Genomic DNA, 18,792 nt, shown 5'->3' on the forward strand with positions numbered 1-18,792 from the left:
CTGCAATGGGTGTCTCTTCTTGTCCTCCCCCCCACACCCTGGCAGGAGGCAATTCAGTTTGCAAGTCTTTGTTGCTGTAAATAAAAGTGCTCCCAGTAATATGGGAATGTTGAAAGTCAGTGGGAGCTCTGCTGTAGGCTTGCTGGGGTCAGGATTTCACACCTGTGTGGGAATGAATGGCCAGAGGCTTGGTACTTTTCTAGTTAAAGTAATATATTAATGAAGGGCAGCTGTGTCTGGTGCTGGATGTTGCTAACTAGTGTTCAGAGGAAGTAGTGATAGCAAATATTGGTTTAGTTCATGTGCTGAAGTCTGTGCTGGGTTGGTGTTGGAGTAGCTGGGTGCATCATGGTTTTCTGATGTCTGGAGAGTAATAGGATTCCTTGGGAACCAGATGCCCTGCTGAGCTTCAGTGCTGTTAACCACTTCCATGTGGGGATAAAGGTGTGTGTTAAGTTGCAACCTTAACCAAAAGATTGTAGAATTGTACTTAGGCTTTCAAAAAAACCCAAGAAAAACCCCCAAACCACCACTAAAAACCAACCAAAAAAGGCAGGGGGAGGAGGAATTAATCATGTTTACTTCCGTCTGTACCTGCTTATTTTTATCCCGCAAAGTAGTTTCAAAGCTCGTACTGCTGTGTTTCGTGCTGAGCTTTCTTTACTGAAGTGTTCTCCAGAGGGAAGGTCTCTTGGGAGGCACGTATGTTACTTAGCAGCTATCGAGACCCCAGTTTACACTTGCAGCTTTTGGTGCATTTAGAGCTGGATGCTTCCATGCATTAAAAGCAGTCTGGAAAAGTGTAAAGATCTTTTTTTGTCCAACTTGAGGTAACTTGGCAAAAATCGCGGCGTATATTAGTGACTGAATGTACCTAGTCCTTCTTCCCCATGTAGAGAAGCGATCACGCCAAACCTAGTCTTAGCTGGTGTTTAGCAGGGGAGGGGTCTAGCTGTAGGGAGGAGGTATTTGTGTTTATGAAAATAAGCAGCTTCCTGTCTTGTGTGTATGATGGAGAGAATGGATCTACCAGCTCATCTAGGAATGTCTCATTTTCAGATCCCATAAGTGCTGTTAGTGGTTTGGGCTCCAGTCGAAGCTCATCAATGATGTATTGCTATCTGGTGAGAATGACAAACATCTAAATACGTGTATCTCTTTTTTGTTTCCCCGTCTAGGTCCTCATTGGAGTTGATATCCTAGTAGACTTCAGCTATGCAGACGATCAAGTGTGTAGTCGTGGGTGATGGTGCTGTTGGTAAAACCTGTCTCTTAATTTCTTACACAACAAATAAATTCCCATCGGAATACGTACCAACGGTAAGTGTGACAATGGCTCCAGTTGTTCTTTGGGCAGCCTGAGTTTCCTTACTAACTAACTTTTGTGGTGTACATGCCTTAATACTTGTTCTTACGGCCTGCTTTCCTGTTGGAGACTAACCAGTGCACCGTGGAAAAGTAACGATCAGTGTGTTTGCTGCACTGCTGCCACCAATCTTTCACATCACCTGGCAGTGCTGGGATGCCTTTCCTGGGTCTGCTCAGCTCCTCCTGCTTGACTGCTCTGCAGAATCTGGGCTTCTCTTTGGTGGCCAGCAGCTGGATTCTGTGGAGGAGATTATTTGCAGTTGTTAGGACTGCTAAGCGGAGAGCAAGCCGCAGGAACACCTGCTCTCCAGCTTGCTCTCACAGTTCTTGCCACATCTTCCTTCTTAGGGAAAGTAGTATTTAATGTTGCTAGAATAGTCATTTTCATTTTCTGGTGCTCATTTTTGCTTTGCAACTCTGGAAGATTCAGGGGTTGTGCAGCGAACAGGGTGTGTGGCTCATGCTTAGCTGAAGTTACGTTTGGATGTAGACTGCGCAGTCTCATCATTTGTACTTCCAAACACTTGCCAGCTTTGTGTGTAGTCCTTGGCTATTTCTAAGTAACCTTTTTGAGCCTTACAGGCTCTGTATTCTGAGATACTGAATCCCTTGGCTTATCTAAAGATCGAGCTGGGAACAGTTTGCTGACTGCCTGCGAGATACATGTGTGTTATATTTCTGATCAAAAGTGCTTTTCTTGTTAATATTGCATGCGCAAGATCAGCGGGCTGACGCTGAGGCGGTTCAGTTTTTGAGTGAGGATGCTGCAAGAGACTTTGACATTTGGTTGCTGCTTTTGTAAGTTTTCTCTGGATGGACCTGAAAAAGCCATCTCCTACCAATGTACAAATTGAAGAGTTTGCCCAAATATGTCAAACAAATTTTGATCTGGAAATGCATTGCAAAGAGGTCGAGTGCCTGTCAGTGAAAGGGTCAATTGTCTTTTATGTTATTACAAAGCAACTGAAAAGAACAGATAGCTCCTCTGAGGTGCCAGGTAGCTCTGCCTGATGGCTCTTTTGGAATAGCTACTTCTTTATAAAAATGTCGTCTCTTTGTGGACAAGAAGTTGCAGTGGACTTGATTGCCTCTTTTTGAGGTATTGGCTTTGTACACTATCCAGAGATCTTCAGCTTCACCAAATCTGAGGTATGTTAAGAACAGGGCAGACTTCCACAGGACAAAAATGTTTGTGTTTAGTTGTGGGTTGGGAACTAAAGATGACGTGACTCCCAACCCTGAGAGCATTCAGGCTGGATGCAGCGACCACTGTTCAGAACCTGGGGGTTGTGCTCATGGATGTCCTTTATGATGGACTGGGAGAAAAGCTGCATTTGAAACTGTTTTGCCATTCTCAAGTTTTTGAGAGTGGTGTCGAGTAACCTGCTGGGATACTTCTGTGACAATCCCATCCTGGGCTGAACCTGTAGCAGTCTGCTTGCCCTATTTAAGCTGTTCTTTATGGTCAAGACAAATTGAAGATGGCCAGTGAGTTCAGGCAGTGAGTGTTTCTATACTTAGTGAAGTGACCCTTAATTATGTTGAAAAATGTTATAATCTTAAAATGAATATTTTGAAGGCTTGTGAGTTTGCTGTCCTGCAGATGGTAGTACTGTCTATAAACCCCTGCTAACAGGCAAAGTGGAAGAAGCTATTCAAAGAAAGTTACTTGCCAGTAAAGTGTGTTCAAGATGTGCTAAGGCTTATATATAGCTCCTTTTAAACTGTCCCGTGTTTCTGGAATAGTATTTACCTCTTAACCTCATGGCTTGAGGAGCTTGCTGTTCTGGGGATATCACAGGCCTGTTCCTAGTTCTGTGTGTGGCCTAGAGGTGTATTTCATACTCTGGAAACGGGTTAAATAACCTCTGATATTCTGGCTAATGCTTCGAGTAATAAATAGGCAAAGAAATATAACAGATAGCATTATTCCCAAAATGAAAGCAACCTCTCAGAGCTATAGAATCACAGAATTGTTTGGGTGGGAAGGGACCTTAAAGATTGAGTCCCACACCCCTGCCGTGGGCAGGGACACCTCCCACCAGCCCAGGTTGCCCAAAGCCTCATCCAGCCTGGCCTTGAACCCCTCCAGGGATGGGGCATCCACAGCTGCTCTGGGCACCCTGGGCCACTGCCTCACCCCCCGCACAGGAAAACATTTCTTCCTCACATCTCATCTCCATCTCCCCTCTTGCAGCTTCAACCTGTTCCCCCTCGTCCTGTCCCTGCCCCCCCAGCTCTCCTGTAGCCCCCTTTCAGCACTGGAAGGTATCTGCAGATCCTTCTCTCTAGGCCTAACACCGCCAACTCTCTCAGCCTTAATATCTCCAGAATGTTTGTGGCTGAATAAGGACCCTAGAGTAAAGTGGGCGGGACTCAAACTGCTTAACAAAATGTTTAAGCAGAAAGAGAACCTGGAGATAAAGCTCTGCTTTTGAGAACCTGGTAAATACTGGTGGTAGCTCAAGGCCAGCGTACCGATAAACACCGGGAATCCAGCTGCAGCAGCTGCTGCTGAGTCTCTCTCGAGGAAGGTGACACCTGTGTTGTGTGTGCAGTGGTCCAGGGCACAAAGCAGTTAGCAGAAGGTGGGGGTGCTTTAGCAAATCAGTGATGGTCTGGCTTCAAGCTGAGCTGCTCCCCGCGTGTAGGCACTGGAGTGGCTGGTGTAACGTCCGTGCGGGTGCTGTACTTGTGCACTGTAGTTGGAGGTGTGCTCTGCAGCAGCGTGGCCAAAACATTGATGGGGAACGCACAAGTGCAGAATAAGAGATTAGTTTCTTTCACTTGTGTTTTGCAGCTCTTACTCCTTTTTTGAGGATATTTCCCAGTGGGAGATAGGTTTCATACTGGTACTGCACATGGTTTGTCACTTGCATGTTTTTGACATCATTGTTCTTCTCAACAAAAGCAGCAGGGGACATGTCCGTGGAGAGGCACTGGCAACACTTGGGTAGTGGCGGATCAGGTGCGAGTCCTGTAACACGAAAGCTCGTACCACCTGCTATAACGGGCTGTCTGGCAGTGGCAGGAATTGAAACTTCTTGTTGGGCTAATTCTTGCCCTGGTTTTTAGCCTGTTTTAGCACAACTGAGGATGAAATTTTCAGTTGATTATGCTATGAGACTGTAGTTGCCAGGTTTGTCTGAAGGCTAGCCTTGTAACCCTGGACTCTTAGGGCTGAACCCCAGACCTTTTCTATAGTGGCTGCACCTTAGAAAAAAAAAAAGAAGAGAAAAGAAAAAAAATCCCATTTTCCAGATAGGGAGCTTAAAAAAAAAAATCATGATGAGGGAGAATGCGTGCCAATCCCCCTAAAAGGCAACTACAAGTCGTATTATTGACTTCCCATTCACTGGGGGAAAATGAGGGGGTGTCTTTGGGGGATTAAGCTGCCACCCATCTTCTGACAGAGCAAACGCTCTGACCTTCAGCACAGAACATACCAGTTTCTGCTTCTGTACCCAGCAACAGATGAGTTCCCATCCTGACCTGTCCTTTGGAGGCTTGTCATAGCAGTCACAACATATTGAGCAGGCTCTGCCTTCCACCCTCCTCCAGCCTGAATGTCTTGTTTGGAGCTGGACACTTTCTGGGCTGTTCAATAAGGTGAGCTTGGTGCGGTGTGCAGAGGATTGGGCTGCAGGTAATGGAGATGAGCATTGAAATCTCTTGCAGTACTTTAAAATCCTGAATGCTATTCAAAATAGGATGAGAAGTGGACTTCTGCTTCCAGCTGGTGTTCCTGGGGATACGCAGGATGCTGTGGCCTTAGCTGCTTTCTCAGTCGTTGTGAGGTGTGAATAGTTGAAAGAATGAGCGTGGTGTCAGGTATTGCTGTAACCAGGGCAGTTAGGTGGAAAGGAGAACGATCTGAACTCTTGGAAGTTCAGCTTTGAAGTGCTGTCTGGCTGGTCTTATCTCAGTTTTTAGTGGGATTTTCTCAAGGATGTAAGCTCTTACTAAAGCCCTGTTAATAGACGCATGTGACTGCTTGTTTCTCCATGTCCCTCCCTCCTTCCATGAAAAGCTTTTGAGGTGAGTGCTGGCCTCTTTAATGTTGGGGTTTGCTTCAGTTGCTAGTTGAAGGAGAGCTTCCCTGGTCTTGGAGATCCCAACTCTCTGAGTAACCTTGCAGCACAGTATGCAGGGACAGGGTGGTTTGTGTGTTTGGTGTGGTTTTTTTTTTTTGTGGTTTTTTTTTTTTTTTTTTCCTGTGGGAAGGATTTTTTGCCAAAGGTACTTTCTGGAATCCCGTCTGTTGCGGTTCTGAAGATAAAATGGTTATTGCAATTAAAGATACTGACCTTGGACAGGATATTCACTCCTTAGTGCTATGTAGGTGTTGAAGGAGAAGGCTTTGGGTAGGTCCTCGTGCTCAGCTGTGTTATAAACAAGTTACTGGATGAAATATTTTTGGTAGTGTTGGCTACCCCGTGTAGCAGGTCTGGCCTTGAGGACAGGACTGTTGTGCCAGATGCTGTACAGAGACAGTGTAAAGTGGTCTGCTGGAGCTGGATTCTCATTTAGATGGAGAGTGAATTTAACACAGACTGATTTTGAACAACTGTGTTGCTTCCTCCAAAGATGGAGGATAAATTCCTGTTGAAGAGACGGACTCTGTTGAATTCTGTAGATGTTCAGAAAGATGAACTTCAAGGACTCGGGTCCTGTGAGAAGCCCCACAGCTCTGTGCCTGAAGGGCAGGGCTGATGTTTGTCTGTTCTGGCTTTGTGGGGGCGTGTTTACTGGGTCAGGCCAGGTGTGAAGGTTAAAATTTCTGTGGCAGTGTGGGAAACCTCTGCAATTACAGGCAAGAGCTGTTGCAGGTGTTTTGTTCAGTGGCTTTTACCCCAGAATATGCAGTGGTGTGCCTGGGGTGCCTGGGCTTTAGATACCTCCTGGAAAGGGGCTCTTGCATCCCTGTTGCAAATGGAATTGTCCTGTTCACAGCCTTAACAGTGACAGCATTGTTCCCCTGATGGCTTCTGCTGGTGACTCTTGTACAAAGCAGAGTGTCCTTGGCAAGGTGAGCAGGCCCATGGTTTGAAAGATGGCTTATTCACATCTTATTAAATGTATTTCTCTTTTCTTACCAGGTTTTTGATAACTATGCTGTAACAGTGATGATTGGAGGAGAGCCTTACACCCTCGGCCTCTTTGATACTGCAGGTGAGAAACTAAGTACATGTGTCACTGTAACTGCCCAAGACCTAGTTGACACGATGTTAAACATGAAGAGACACAGTTGGTTCTTTTTTTTTATGAAAGGGAAACATCTATCTTGATTCTTCTTTCCTGACCTGAGGAGTTGCTAAATCAAGTTAATTAAAAAAAACCCGAACAAACAACACTCCTTCCCCCCAAAAAACTCCACTTCTTTTAGAGCTGTTATATTTTGTGACACCAGAGGACAAGTTTCAAGCTTTCACCTCTAATCTAGGTAAGAGCTGGAGGATAAGAGGTTTCTACTTTTTGAACATAATTTAAGGAGAAAATTGTGTTGAATAAAATATGTGGATTGTATGGTTTTTGTTTAGTAAATAGCCTATTCTTTGACCAAAAGTCAAGACAGATTGACTAACATTAGAACCTCTTCGATGGGCATGTGGCATATTTCTTTTCTTAACATGGAAGAAATCAGGATGTTGAGTGGAGTTTCATAAGCCCTCACTGTAGGCTTTTTTAAAATGAAAAATAAATCTGCAGGCTTCTTTGCTTATGGTTATTAGACTGTATCTCAGTTTCTGGCTGGAGAAATTTGCAAGAATTAAACAGTTACATTGCTTTGCATGTGTGAAAATTTAGCAAGTAAGGGTTGAAACTGGTTCAACTGCTAGTTACCCAGTCCCCAACCTGTAATAACACCAGAGTGCTCTGGCGGCATCTGATATTGTAAACTCTCTGTCCTTGCAGAGAGCTTAATTGATAAGCTGTTTCCTAAAATTGTCTTGACAGAACTTAATCTGACTGTTTCCAGCTGTATTCTTACAGATGCATCATTAGTGCCTTATTTGATTAATGAAACGATTTTAGGCTTCCAGTTAAACGCTATAACTTCAACTGGCTCTTCACATTCTTCTCCCAAATGTGATCTGTGTGTTAGTTGTTGCTCCTGGAGAAGGAGTTGAGCAGAGAAGCGGGGCTCTGTCCGGACACACGGGGTGTGGGCTGCTGCAGGGACCAGCCCTTAGGTGGGTGTCAGCTGTAGCCTTCTGGTACCTGCATGGGTAAGAGCCGTGTAGGTTTTTCCTGCTCAGGTCCGCTGGGTTCAGGCCTCTGGGAACTGCTGTGTGTGTGTAGATGTGCGTGTTCATGTACTGTCAGTGCAGTAATCCATTAAGTGATTCTGAAAACTTACCAAGCGGCTTTTCCTGCGTGTAGGTGACTCTGCGCACTTGAGAATATAAAAGCTTTCCTTTTGGCGCTGGGCTTCTGAAGTGGGAGGCTTTTGTTCTTTAATGGTCACCTGCTTTTTGCTAAACAGTAGCCAGCACGAGTTACAGAACTTAGCAATAGGGGTTTATCCATTGTTAACTGTCAAATACAAGAAAAAAATCTTTGAACTTGTACTGTGTTTTGAACTTGTACTATGACAGAAAAGCTTTTTGGAGTAGTCTTGTTAATTGTAACAAGATATTTTCATCAGTGCTTAGCTCCTCTGTGTCCAGCTGAGCACGATAGCTCTAACAAGCTGTTTATACTTCCATCTTCAAGCTGTAGATCTTCCTCTGCTGAGATGTCCCAGGTGTTGAGTCATCTCCTTCAAGATCTCAAAGGTCTTTGTCCTGTAGGATAGGCGAGAGAGCATCAGTTGAATTCTGAGGGATTTTCTGATTTTTCTGATGTGGTTGCCAGAAAGTACAGCAGCTCCTTTAGTGCCAGGTTTGCTGAGCAGGAGGAAGTTCAAGAATGAGCTTGGGCAGAGTTGGGTTGGTGGGTCAGTGCCACCGTGGTTCCCTGCAGGGACTGCCCGCTCTTATGGACACAAAGGGAAGAGCCTGGCTTCCTCGGAAGCACAGCCTGCGCTGGGGCTTTGGTGTGTTTTGAGGGAAATGCTGCTGGGCAGCCTGAACACACTCCCCTGGAACAGTGGCGTTCTCTTACTGCATGGAGGATGCTTCACTAAGTGTTCACAAGCATAAGTCAGAATGTTCTAGTGAACAGAGCTGCTTTTTTTTTGGTCTTTTTTCCTCCACACTGCAGGGTTTTTGCAGGGTAATGAAATTCAGTTACATGATACTTTTAATGAATGGACTAGGTACAGAAGAGCTCATCTATAAGCAGATCCATGCAACTTTTCATTATAATTGAGGAAAGTGTTATGCAGTCTGAGGGCGTTAAATCTAAAAATTCATTAGATAGTTCTCCTGTCAGACTTCCCAGCTCTCCTGTGACTGTGAGCAGCTCATTGTTACGTAGCAACTTAATGAGTTCTGGATTCGAAAACCAGGATCTTCGAATGTTTGGGTCCAGGGCATGTGTATTTGCTTAGGAATTAGGATTAATCACAATCATGCCATTGTGCTGGAATATGCATTCTAGCCACCTGTAAAGGGCAGTATGTCACTGGGTCTAACATTGTGTTAATTTTCTCTTCTAGGTCAGGAAGACTATGATAGATTACGACCCCTCAGCTATCCACAGACAGATGTATTTCTGGTCTGTTTTTCAGTGGTGTCTCCTTCTTCATTTGAAAATGTGAAAGAAAAGGTTAGTTGAACTCTGCCTACAAAGGGAGCTGCTGCAGTGATTTCAGAAATATGTCAGGAGTTATCTTAGGTGGTTAGTAACAAATATTGTGCCTTCTCTGTCTTTAGTGGGTACCTGAAATTACTCACCACTGTCCAAAGACTCCTTTCCTGCTTGTTGGGACCCAAATTGATCTAAGAGATGATCCCTCAACAATTGAGAAACTTGCCAAGAACAAGCAGAAGCCCATAACTCCAGAGACGGCTGAAAAACTGGCCCGGGACCTGAAAGCTGTCAAATACGTGGAATGCTCTGCACTTACGCAGGTGAGGGTTGGACTTTGACCATTTTTGCTTGCTTATATTCCATACTTTTTTTTCAGTTATGGGGAAAACCAGCTCCATATGGATGTGAGAGGGTCTAAGCTCTCTTTCTGCTGTTGATGCTGTAGCTTTCTCTTTGATCTGTTGTTCCAAGACACAAGGAGTTGGCAGTGGTACAGAGGAAATCAGCCTGTGAAGATCAGGCATAGTGTAGAGGGGTGATGGAAGAGGACGTGCTTGCTGTGTTTGTTTTTGTGTCAGAGGAAAATAGCTACTGAAAACTGAGAAGGTGTGTTATGGACAGTAAGTGGGCTAGGACACAGTGCAGCTCACTACTGAAGAGAGTAGGCAAAGCAAAAATCTCAGAAAAGTCAGTTTTGGTGCTTCTAGGACTAGAAGCCTTCATAGTAGAGAGCTTCTTTCTCTTCCTGTGCAGTTGGTGGTGAGCTGTGTTTCCTATGCCCCCTTTAAGATGGAAGTTCTGTTGAAACAGAAAATAAGAGTGAAATCGTTTTCAAGACACAAGCATGGTGATGCTGTGTGAACTGACTTGTGAACGAGTCTAAAGCCAACTAAACCAGCTGACTTGAGGCCAGGAAGCCCAGGAAATCCTTCCCCTTTAAGTTAGGAGTACTAGGATGGGGTGGATGGAAGCCATCGGCTGGCTAGCTAGCCTGTTCCCTTGACTTTGGATGCTCTGGGAACTTCATTTTGCTTGCCTGCTCTTGCAGAATTGACTGCAACTCTTTAAGAATTCCCTAATACTTCTCTGGAAAGAATTTGTCCCTCTCTGATGTGCATGGCACTAGGGGTGCACACTGTCGTGTCCCTCACTCTTTTCAGTTCTGTTGTGCATTCATCTCCAGTATCTTGAGCACAAGGCTTTATTGCTAAACTTTATGAAGCCTGAAGTTCTGCTTATCTTGCACCTTTTGCCCAGATCAAATGTTGACTCTTCCATTTGTGATCCTGAGGCTTTTTTTTGTAACAAAGCTTTGCCTGGGTGTTTGCTGGGAAGGAAGAGACTTTTGATGGAATTGTGCAGAACGCTGGCACTGGAGGTGTTGTGGCGAGGCACGCTGCAGTTCATCCTGGGAATCCCTGATCACAAGGTAGTCTTGGCTGCGCTTCCTTACTGGCCACATACAAGCCAAGGGTTATTCCTGCTTGAGCTGTAATTCTCTTAAGATCCATTCAGTCCTAAAATACCATTTTAGATGGTGTCTGGCATGTCCTGAATGCTGCTGCTAGCTAGGCTGTAGGACCCAATAGTTGGGTAAATACTTACCAGGACTTTTTGTCCTGTATTACTCACCAAGACCCTTTCCTCTGTAGCTTTAAAGTTGCCTTGTTTAGTTTGCCCAAATTGCATGGAAACACTTAGAATTACCAGAGTAAGAGTTGATATGATTAACAATTTCAGTGTTTATCCATTCTTTTTATTTCCAGATAGACTAAACTGTTGCAGAGAACAGCTTTATGCACTTGGAAGCTCAGCCTGAATTTCTTCCAGAGCACTAGTGCTTGTATACCCATTGAAGGTTTTAGGAACCAAGAGTAACCTGGGAGGAGGGTTCAGAAGCCACCTCACCTGGAAGGCTAGTCGGTTTGCATCTGCTCTGTTCTTCTTCCTTCATTTGTTGTTGACTTCCCCTACGAAACACCTTTTTCCTCAGTCTGTCGGTAGTAGCTGCCAAACAGAAATGTAGTTGATCTGCGAAGGGTTGTTGGAAGTTCCCAGCGGTGATGTAGCTGGCAGCTTGCTGAGCACAGAGGTCGGCTGGCTTTCCTAGCCAGGAGGGTTGTTTTCCTACCTGCAAGGCAGTGTTGTAGCTGGTTTCAACTGAAGCTAGACTCAGCTGGGTCGTTCAGTCTCTCTTCACCTTGGCTTCTGTCTCCACAGCTCACCTTAGCAGTCTTAGGCTGGTTTTATTTTTTCCTTTCCAACTAATTTACAAATTACTTTAGCACCACAGTAGCAAGTAATCATGAAATCATGGAGCCACAGCAAGTTTTTTTTTTTCCTGGGAGGAAGATTTTGTTGTCTGTGTTGAAGCATCAGTGTTCTGAAAGCACTAGGGGAGTCGTAAGAGGCTGAGTTTGAGTCTTTTTTGGAAAGATGGAATGTCTTCTCCCTGGGTCTGGATGACTGCAGTACTGAGGAGTCAGTTCTGTCCCCTGTCCTTGGGTTGTGGGGTCCCTGTTTGTGAGGAAGGCCCTTTCCGTGTCTGTCTTCAACTTGTCTCTTCAAAATAGTACCAAAAACCACTGTAAAAAGTGGGTGACACTTTGCTGCTCGGAAAGGGTGACTGACAAACTTTACAACTAACATGGCTGTTGCCACTGTTACAAGTTGAATGTTTGAGCGGACTTCCTGAAGCTCACTGCTGGTACCTAACACAGAGGAGAACTTTGCCTTCAGTTCTGTTTTTCCCCCGATGCAGGGTTGATGGTTTTGACACTGATCTGTAAATTGTCTTAAACTGCACATGAATGAAGGGGGTAAAGGGAGCCAGAGCTCAGCCTGTTCCCCAGCGCAGCACAGGAGCCATGTCACTTTAACCGGAGCATCGAGGCCTGTGTGGCAGTGGTGTCGAATACAGTTCCCTTTGTGTGGTTGCTCTTGTATCATCCAGGCTTTTAACCCCAGTTCCATTTTTCACAGCGATTTTCTGTCCTGGTTTTTTTCCTCCTCTTCCCTTACCCTATTTTTTTTTTGCTAGGTCCTTCAGAACAAATCCCAGATTCTGTTCTCTTAAACAAATTGATTTCTCATGTGCAAGAGGAAAACAAAAGAGGAGTCCCCCAGAAGGACAATTAAGGAAACATGTTTTTTTGACTCTTGCCCTGCCTGAGTTCTTAATCTAACAGAACATAATTGAGTTTATACTACAGCCTTGTTCTCGCAGAGAAAGAAAATCTAATTAGTACTCAGGCTTCACACAGGCATTATTTATTTGAAGTCTCTAGCTCTTTTGTAAGCTTGGGTTGCAACTCATTTAAAAAGTTGCTTGGGAGGATGTACAGAATGAATGTACGTGGTGATTTCCTTCTGTTCTTTCAAGTATAGTCTTGCATGTAACGTGATGGACGTAAATGATTCCAGATGGAATTGCCTTAGAGATAGATCTACCATTACGTGCTTGAGTGAAACAAGATTAATGACCTTCTAAGAGGGATAGATCCAGTCTAACCTGTGAGGGAGAAAATCTTAATTTTGGGAAGACTGCGATTGTTTACAGGAAGTAAGTTAAGCTTTTCTGTTTGTCTTTGGCTGAGATAAAGCAGTTCTTCTGAATTTATGAAGGTCGCACTCATGACAGTAGATTTAGGCGAGTCCAGTTAGTGTGCACTGCGCCAGGTTTCACTTCTGGTGTGCGTGTGTAACTTGGCAGAGCTGCGGGGGAGTGGTAGCACACTGCAGTGTTCCTGTCGTGCTTACAGCAAACGCAGCGCGTGCTTTGTGCTCTGGTGTAATCCCCGCAGACTCGTTGCAGCTCTGTGACTGCTTGTCTGATGCTGGATCTCGGTTATTCCAATCCTGATACCGTTTCTGTCTTCCTGTGGTTATACTTGCTTACGTACCTAAACTGAATAACTGAAGTGCACCATTTCCCTGCTGGCTCTCCATGGCAGAGCAGCAGTGCTGGTAAGGTATTGCATCGCTTCTTAAAAGGCTGATAGCCAGTGTCGGAAGACGATGATGGCTTACCAGAAAGGTCCTGCTTTGATCCCAGATCTTGTTTTCCCAGCTGTCTGGAATCTTCAGTTATTCGGGGGCTGAATTCACAAGGCAGAGGAGTTGTTGGCAGCCCTTGCTCAGTACTAGCTCCTGCTGGGATATTTGGGAGCAGTAAGTCCGTGCATCTGAGGTGCTTGCTTATCCGCAGTGGGTGACTGCAAAAGGTTTACGTGACCTTTTGGATCCCTGTGGTGGGGTAAGCTGCTCTGCACTGTGTTTATTACCCAGGAAACTCCCTGAGTGTATATTCAGCAGTTAGTGGAAATCACCATCTTCTGTGTGGCCCCTCCCATCCCCTGTTCTTGCCGGTTGCTGCTGTGTTTGTGCCTCTGCCCTTCTGAGTGGTCATTTTGTCCAAGTTGGTCTGTCACGCGTTCTGTCTCTGACACTGACTTCTGGGTCATCTAAATGAGATTTCCTCCTGGGATCTACTTTGTTGTTTGCAAAGTAAATCTGTTTACTGCCTCTGTGAATTCAGCCTGGTCTATCCTGAATGCTCTTTGTATCTGCTTGTTTTTCTCTAATCCTCTAACCTGGCTGCTGTTTTTTCTCCTCCCCTCTGTCTTGTAGAGAGGTCTGAAGAATGTGTTTGATGAGGCTATCCTAGCTGCCCTCGAGCCTCCGGAAACTCAGCCCAAAAGGAAGTGCTGTATATTCTAAACTTACTCCTTCCCCTCTTGCTGCTGCTTCCTCTGCCCCACTACTGTAGAAACCTGGTTAAAAAAAGAATAAAACCACCTCGATTGAAAGCTGTTGTGTCTGCTTACCATCTTAGAGCAACCTCTGTATTAGCTCTTGGACTGAAAACAATGCTTAAGATCTTTAGTAAAATGTTGTGACCGTGGAACATGAACTGGACTCGCTTAACTCTCTGCTGCTTGAGTTGCCAGATGTGGGTAGCTTTATAATTCAGGCTGTTGGGGGAAAGGATCCGCTTACCTTATTATTTAAAGAAAGATCAAAAGAATGAGACATGATGTTTGATCTTCCTGAATCCAGCTGGAAGAAACGCTGTGTGTTTTCTCAATTTCTACTTGTGACTCTTGTTAACTGTGTTTGCATGACAAAAGTACATGAAACGGTGATCTGCAAGTTACGCTGTAATGTGAAGGGTTTTCTGGTTCTCCTTTGTGCAGTGAGATGTTTTTCTGTTGCTGTTGCTTTGGCTGTCTGTGCTGTAGTGGAGTATTTGTCAGTCCTTGGGGGGAAGGAAATATCAATGTACTTGCTACTGCTTTATGAACTGTTAAAATTCTTGCTTTCACTAACATGGTAGACCTCTTCATTTCAATAATAGATCCTTAAAGCCTGTTACTGTAAGATGTAAAGCTGCTTCTTACTATCATGCTTCTGATTTTTATTGTTTTAAGGAGAAAACATCAATTGTAGCTTGTCTTAAAATTTTGAAATTAAAAATTGCAGTTGTTTGTATAAATGACTGATGAAGCTTTATTCCGATTTGCACGTCCTGGCTTCAGTTTAACACTTAACGCAACGTACAGTGCCGGCTTCGTACTCCTCCCATCCTGACCTCTCTGATACCATGTGCACCTTCTGGGCTCTACCTGGCTGCTTCTAGCCGTCGGGTGTTTGAGGCTGGCAGCCTGACCAGAGCGTGTGCCGGACCGTTGCATGCTTTCCTTGTCTCTTCTCTCCCCTGACACACGGGTGTCTGCGCTGCTGTACCTGGCGTGCTCCAGATCCAGCTCTTCCGTTTGAATGCAGCTTTTTCTGCTTTGTCATTAGCATGTGAAATGTGTCAGTAGCCAACTAATCATAAAAAATTGCCTTAAGGAAATTACTTTGGTACGTGTGTTTTGCTTCTTGTGAAGTATACTGGTCTGATCTTGAAGGACTCGCGTTCCTGTTGAGAAAATCTGATGCTAAGGAGCTGCTAACCCCAGTGACACAGCTTGGACAGAGCCTTGCTGAGCAAAGGGGACTCTGGGAGCTATAGGTGGCAAACCTCAATTCGTCGTTAGAGGGGTTTGTCTGCCACTTGGCTTTCTGTGGTTTTGTTTGTGTGAAAACTCAAAAATGAGACTGCCCCTTTCTCTCTCTGCCCCTTTTCAGAAAGGCCTAAAGAATGTATTTGACGAAGCGATATTGGCTGCCCTGGAGCCTCCGGAGCCGAAGAAGACTCGCAGGTGTGTGCTGCTATGAACGTCCCTCCAGAGCCCCTTCTGCAAAGCTGGTGTTTGATGTCATACTAAAAGCAATGTTTAAATCAAACTAAAGATACAAACTTTAAAAATTTGTTTTCGCAATAATGACAAATGCCCTGCACTCCCATCTCCCCCACACGATCCCTGTGTGAGATGAGAATGTTAGTGTTTATTCCCCAGCGCCCCCTCCATTCAGTTAAACTAGTTAATTTTGAGTAATTATGTATTATCAGAAAACACTGATCAGTACTAGTTTTTTATTTTGTTTACTGTTTCTAATTTTTTTGTTTGTTTAAAATCCAGGCATGCTTGTGATGACTATTTCTGTAACAGACTAATTCTAGGCTGTTTGACTGGAGCCTTGTCACTTACACCACTCTGGCAAGACTTGGTTCTGGTTTCAAGAACTTCTAGGGCTGTTCTGCAGCCAACCAGCAGCCTGGGTGTGAGCAGACCTTAGTGCTAAAGACACATACCGGAAAGTAAAAGGTCCCAAGCTGGTGCTCCTCTAAGGAGGAGTGTAGAAAATGTATCTGCATCTCCTCTGAAGTTGCCTTGTATCTCTTCCCCTGGCTTTCCACTGTGCAGGTCATAAGTTTCTACCCCACCCTCTAAGTTATAAAGCCTTAGGAATAGGAGAATCCTTTTCTCTGATGCACCATCAGACTTGAAACTAGCTTGCCAGTCTCTTCCTTAATCTTGCCATCATAAGCTTTTGTCACGTGATGAAGAAATAACTGCAACTTTTAAAGCATGCCCAACTGATCCAGTTGGCTTTTAACAAATCCATCTTCTGCCAATCCTTAATTGGTAGAGAAACGCTTACAATGACCAGCATATACACTGCTGTTCGGATGCTCTGAGAGGACCTGGTGTATGTTAAGACGAGTTTTGGAGCTGGCCCTGGTGGTGCATCTCTTACCGGATGGCTTGGCGTCCTTCAGGGAGGGGTGGAAAGACAGACCTGTGTCAGTAGGAAGGAACTGCAGGGAGGGGTTTCTAGTGTTTAGTTTGGCACTGTGTAGGGATCAGTTAAGGGAATCCCCTTTTTCTGCATTTTGCTCGTAAGTAACCTTGAGCCTGGAAGATGGGCTCCAGCCCGCTGAGGATTGTGCGCAGGGTCTTTACGTAGGCTGACTGCAGTGTCGTAGGGATTTTACCAAAAATATATTTTGGCTTGCAAATTCAAAGTTTTTTTTTTAAACTTAAGGAATCTTCTCCATCTTCCAAAATTCCGATTTCTTGTAGACTCATTAGTGTTGAAGCAATGCTTTTTCATGTCTAAGTTCTTTGTATATGCATTCTTTTCAGATGTATTAAACATAAAAGTATCTTCACAAGCCTGCCTGAGGGTAGTTATTTCCCTTGCCTTTCTCCCAAGTGTAAAGGATTTGTAAATATGGCTTTTATCCCTTGCGAGCCCCGCTCTCCTCCTTGCAAGTTAGCTTGGGTCTTTCCTTAATGCTTAATCCTGTCAGTTCATGTTGCCCCTCATCTCTGCTGCTGGCCTCGGTTCTGTCGAGATCGCTCTGATCTTTGATGCAGAGTCCTCGCTGTCATACCCAGCTCTGAAGAGAGGGAACGGTGGTCCCGTCATGACGGGAATACTCGTCATTGTGCGTGTTCCCAAATATTAAAAGTTGGCTTTTGGGACTTATTGGGCTCTTGTACCTCTTTCTGTCAAGAAGCTAGTTTTTGTGGAGGTTTCCTGTTGTTCCCTGTTCATGGGCACAGAGCAAAAACCCTAAAGGGACAAATGACATCATACCTGTCATCCCAAAAAACACACAGGTTTTATTACACCTTTTTGTTAATTGTCCAAAGAAACGGTGAAATCTTCCACTGTTGATGCATACTTTGTATAAATTATTAAAACACATTCCAAAGAGCCTCATTAAAGGTCACTTTTGTTTTAAGAAGCTTATTTGTGGGTGATGTAATCCCAAAAGCTTAGTGTAAAATGTGTCCTTTTCACGGTGATTAGTGCTGCTGTTCAACTTTGCAGTTCAGTTTTTAATTGCTGGCTTCTGGGGGGAGGCTTGGCTGTGGGTCTGTGGCTCCCAGTTGAAAGTACTGGGGGTGCTTGTAATGCTTGGTGACAGTTGAGTGTTGGTGGCTGCTCCGTGTGCTCGCAGGAGACTGAAATGGGCTTCTGCACCTTCTAATAGCTAGAGCCAGCAGTAAGGCTCGTGACCAAGGGATTGCCTGCATGAAATCAGGCAGGAAACTGCCTCTGAGGTGGAGGGAGAATGCTTTAGGACTTCTGCTTTAAGTATCAGGGTTACCCTGTCAAGCCTTTTCTGTCTTGGGTGCATCCTTACATGGGGGGGTTGTCTATAGCTGTCTGGTCCCTCTGCATACGTTTTTCTGGCAGCGACGTGTGCCAGTCCTTTCATGCAGGTCCATTTGGCAAAGCAATAAAGTCTGTTCTGTTAAATCAGTGCCACAAGGTTAAACTTGGCTCTGGAGGGAATCCTGGAGGCACTGGATGATGGAAAAAACATCTTCTTCAAGGAGCAGTGCTGCTTCCTTCTTCTCAGTGTTGCCTTAGCTTTGCAAATGCCTGATAGCTCCACGAATCTGCGAGGACATAGATGTCCCCATCCAGAGAGAGGACAGGACGCTGGAGCTGGTTAAACAAGCGCAAACAGCTCGGCGTGTGGGCTGTTGGACACCATGCCCTTTTTCTTGAGCTCAGCAGCGAGGTCTCTCTGAAGCCGGGTGTGTGAGATGTGCTTGGTGTTCCCAGGTTATGATGAGTGTAAGAGCACCGTGGTGGCTGTCTGCCTTCCTGCGTGAAGGCATGCAAAACGGGTGAAAGCAGGAAAAAACACCGCTTTGCAAACCCATTGCTTTCTTCCTCTTCTGGAAGCGCTGTTTTCCACTAGCAGGTTTGAAAGCAAAGGTCTTGGAGGCAGGTGGGAATGCTTGGCATTTCCCTGGATACTAGTGTGGCAAGCTGGTACTGGTGTGAGCTGGGATCGCCTCCTGTTACTGCGTTTACAGCAGAGGACTTGCCGGTGTGAAGATGCACCCGCAGCTCAGTGCTGTCTGCTCACCGGGGAGGATTCTCGGGGTGCCTGTAGTAGCTCCGTAGCACAGATAGTACATGAGTCTGGGCTGGCTGCTTCACCAACTGCTGCATGCGTTAATGATGTTTCTTGTAAAGGGCCAAAAATCTCAGAGGGGAAGGCATCGGAGAATCGTATTAAAATTGCTCCAAGGACTGAAGGCTGCATGGAAGCTGAAGAGGAGCTTTTTGTTTTAATAGCTGGGACACACAGTGACTTCTTAATGAAATCTTTTGGTATTCATGTGGCTCTTCTATTAAACAGCCACTTGTCCTGCACAAAGACTGGGGTAGTGATTTCTGTGTTTTTGGTTGGCTTTCATGTGAACCTCTAGTTCCTAATAATAAATTAGTTTTGCTTAAAAGCAGGTAGTGAGGGGAGCTCTTGCTTCTGTTGGCCACTCTGAACAAGTGGCTTTGCATCTTCAGCAG

The 18,792-nt window shown here is 45.0% G+C and overlaps 1 protein-coding gene across 2 annotated transcripts; it reads left to right on the forward strand.

Moving 5' to 3' along the window:
• The first annotated feature begins 1,170 nt into the window (after window positions 1-1,170).
• On the forward strand, window positions 1,171-16,630 carry CDC42 (cell division cycle 42). Of its 2 annotated transcripts, none has more exons than XM_010084335.1 (5): window positions 1,171-1,320; window positions 6,468-6,540; window positions 8,972-9,081; window positions 9,189-9,386; window positions 15,199-16,630. In XM_010084335.1, the coding sequence occupies exons 1-5, from the start codon at window positions 1,216-1,218 to the stop codon at window positions 15,286-15,288; spliced, it is 576 nt and encodes a 191-aa protein (XP_010082637.1). In that variant the 5' UTR covers window positions 1,171-1,215; the 3' UTR covers window positions 15,289-16,630. The 2 variants fall into 2 exon arrangements, with proteins under 2 accessions (XP_010082637.1, XP_010082639.1); XM_010084337.1 differs by lacking the exon at window positions 15,199-16,630 and adding an exon at window positions 13,696-14,560.
• Window positions 16,631-18,792: the final 2,162 nt, after the last annotated feature.

The sequence above is a fragment of the Pterocles gutturalis genome, unplaced genomic scaffold (genome assembly GCF_000699245.1).
Source record: "Pterocles gutturalis isolate BGI_N339 unplaced genomic scaffold, ASM69924v1 scaffold43220, whole genome shotgun sequence".
Taxonomy (NCBI): Eukaryota; Metazoa; Chordata; class Aves; order Pterocliformes; family Pteroclidae; genus Pterocles; species Pterocles gutturalis.

Bases quoted from the DNA above. Each gene is read 5' to 3' on its own strand.
- CDC42 (XM_010084335.1), top strand. From the start codon at position 1,216: ATGCAGACGATCAAGTGTGTAGTCGTGGGTGATGGTGCTGTTGGTAAA. The intron at 1,321-6,467 runs GTAAGTGTGACA...TTTTCTTACCAG, and splicing joins CATCGGAATACGTACCAACG to GTTTTTGATAACTATGCTGT. The intron at 9,387-15,198 runs GTGAGGGTTGGA...GCCCCTTTTCAG, and splicing joins AATGCTCTGCACTTACGCAG to AAAGGCCTAAAGAATGTATT.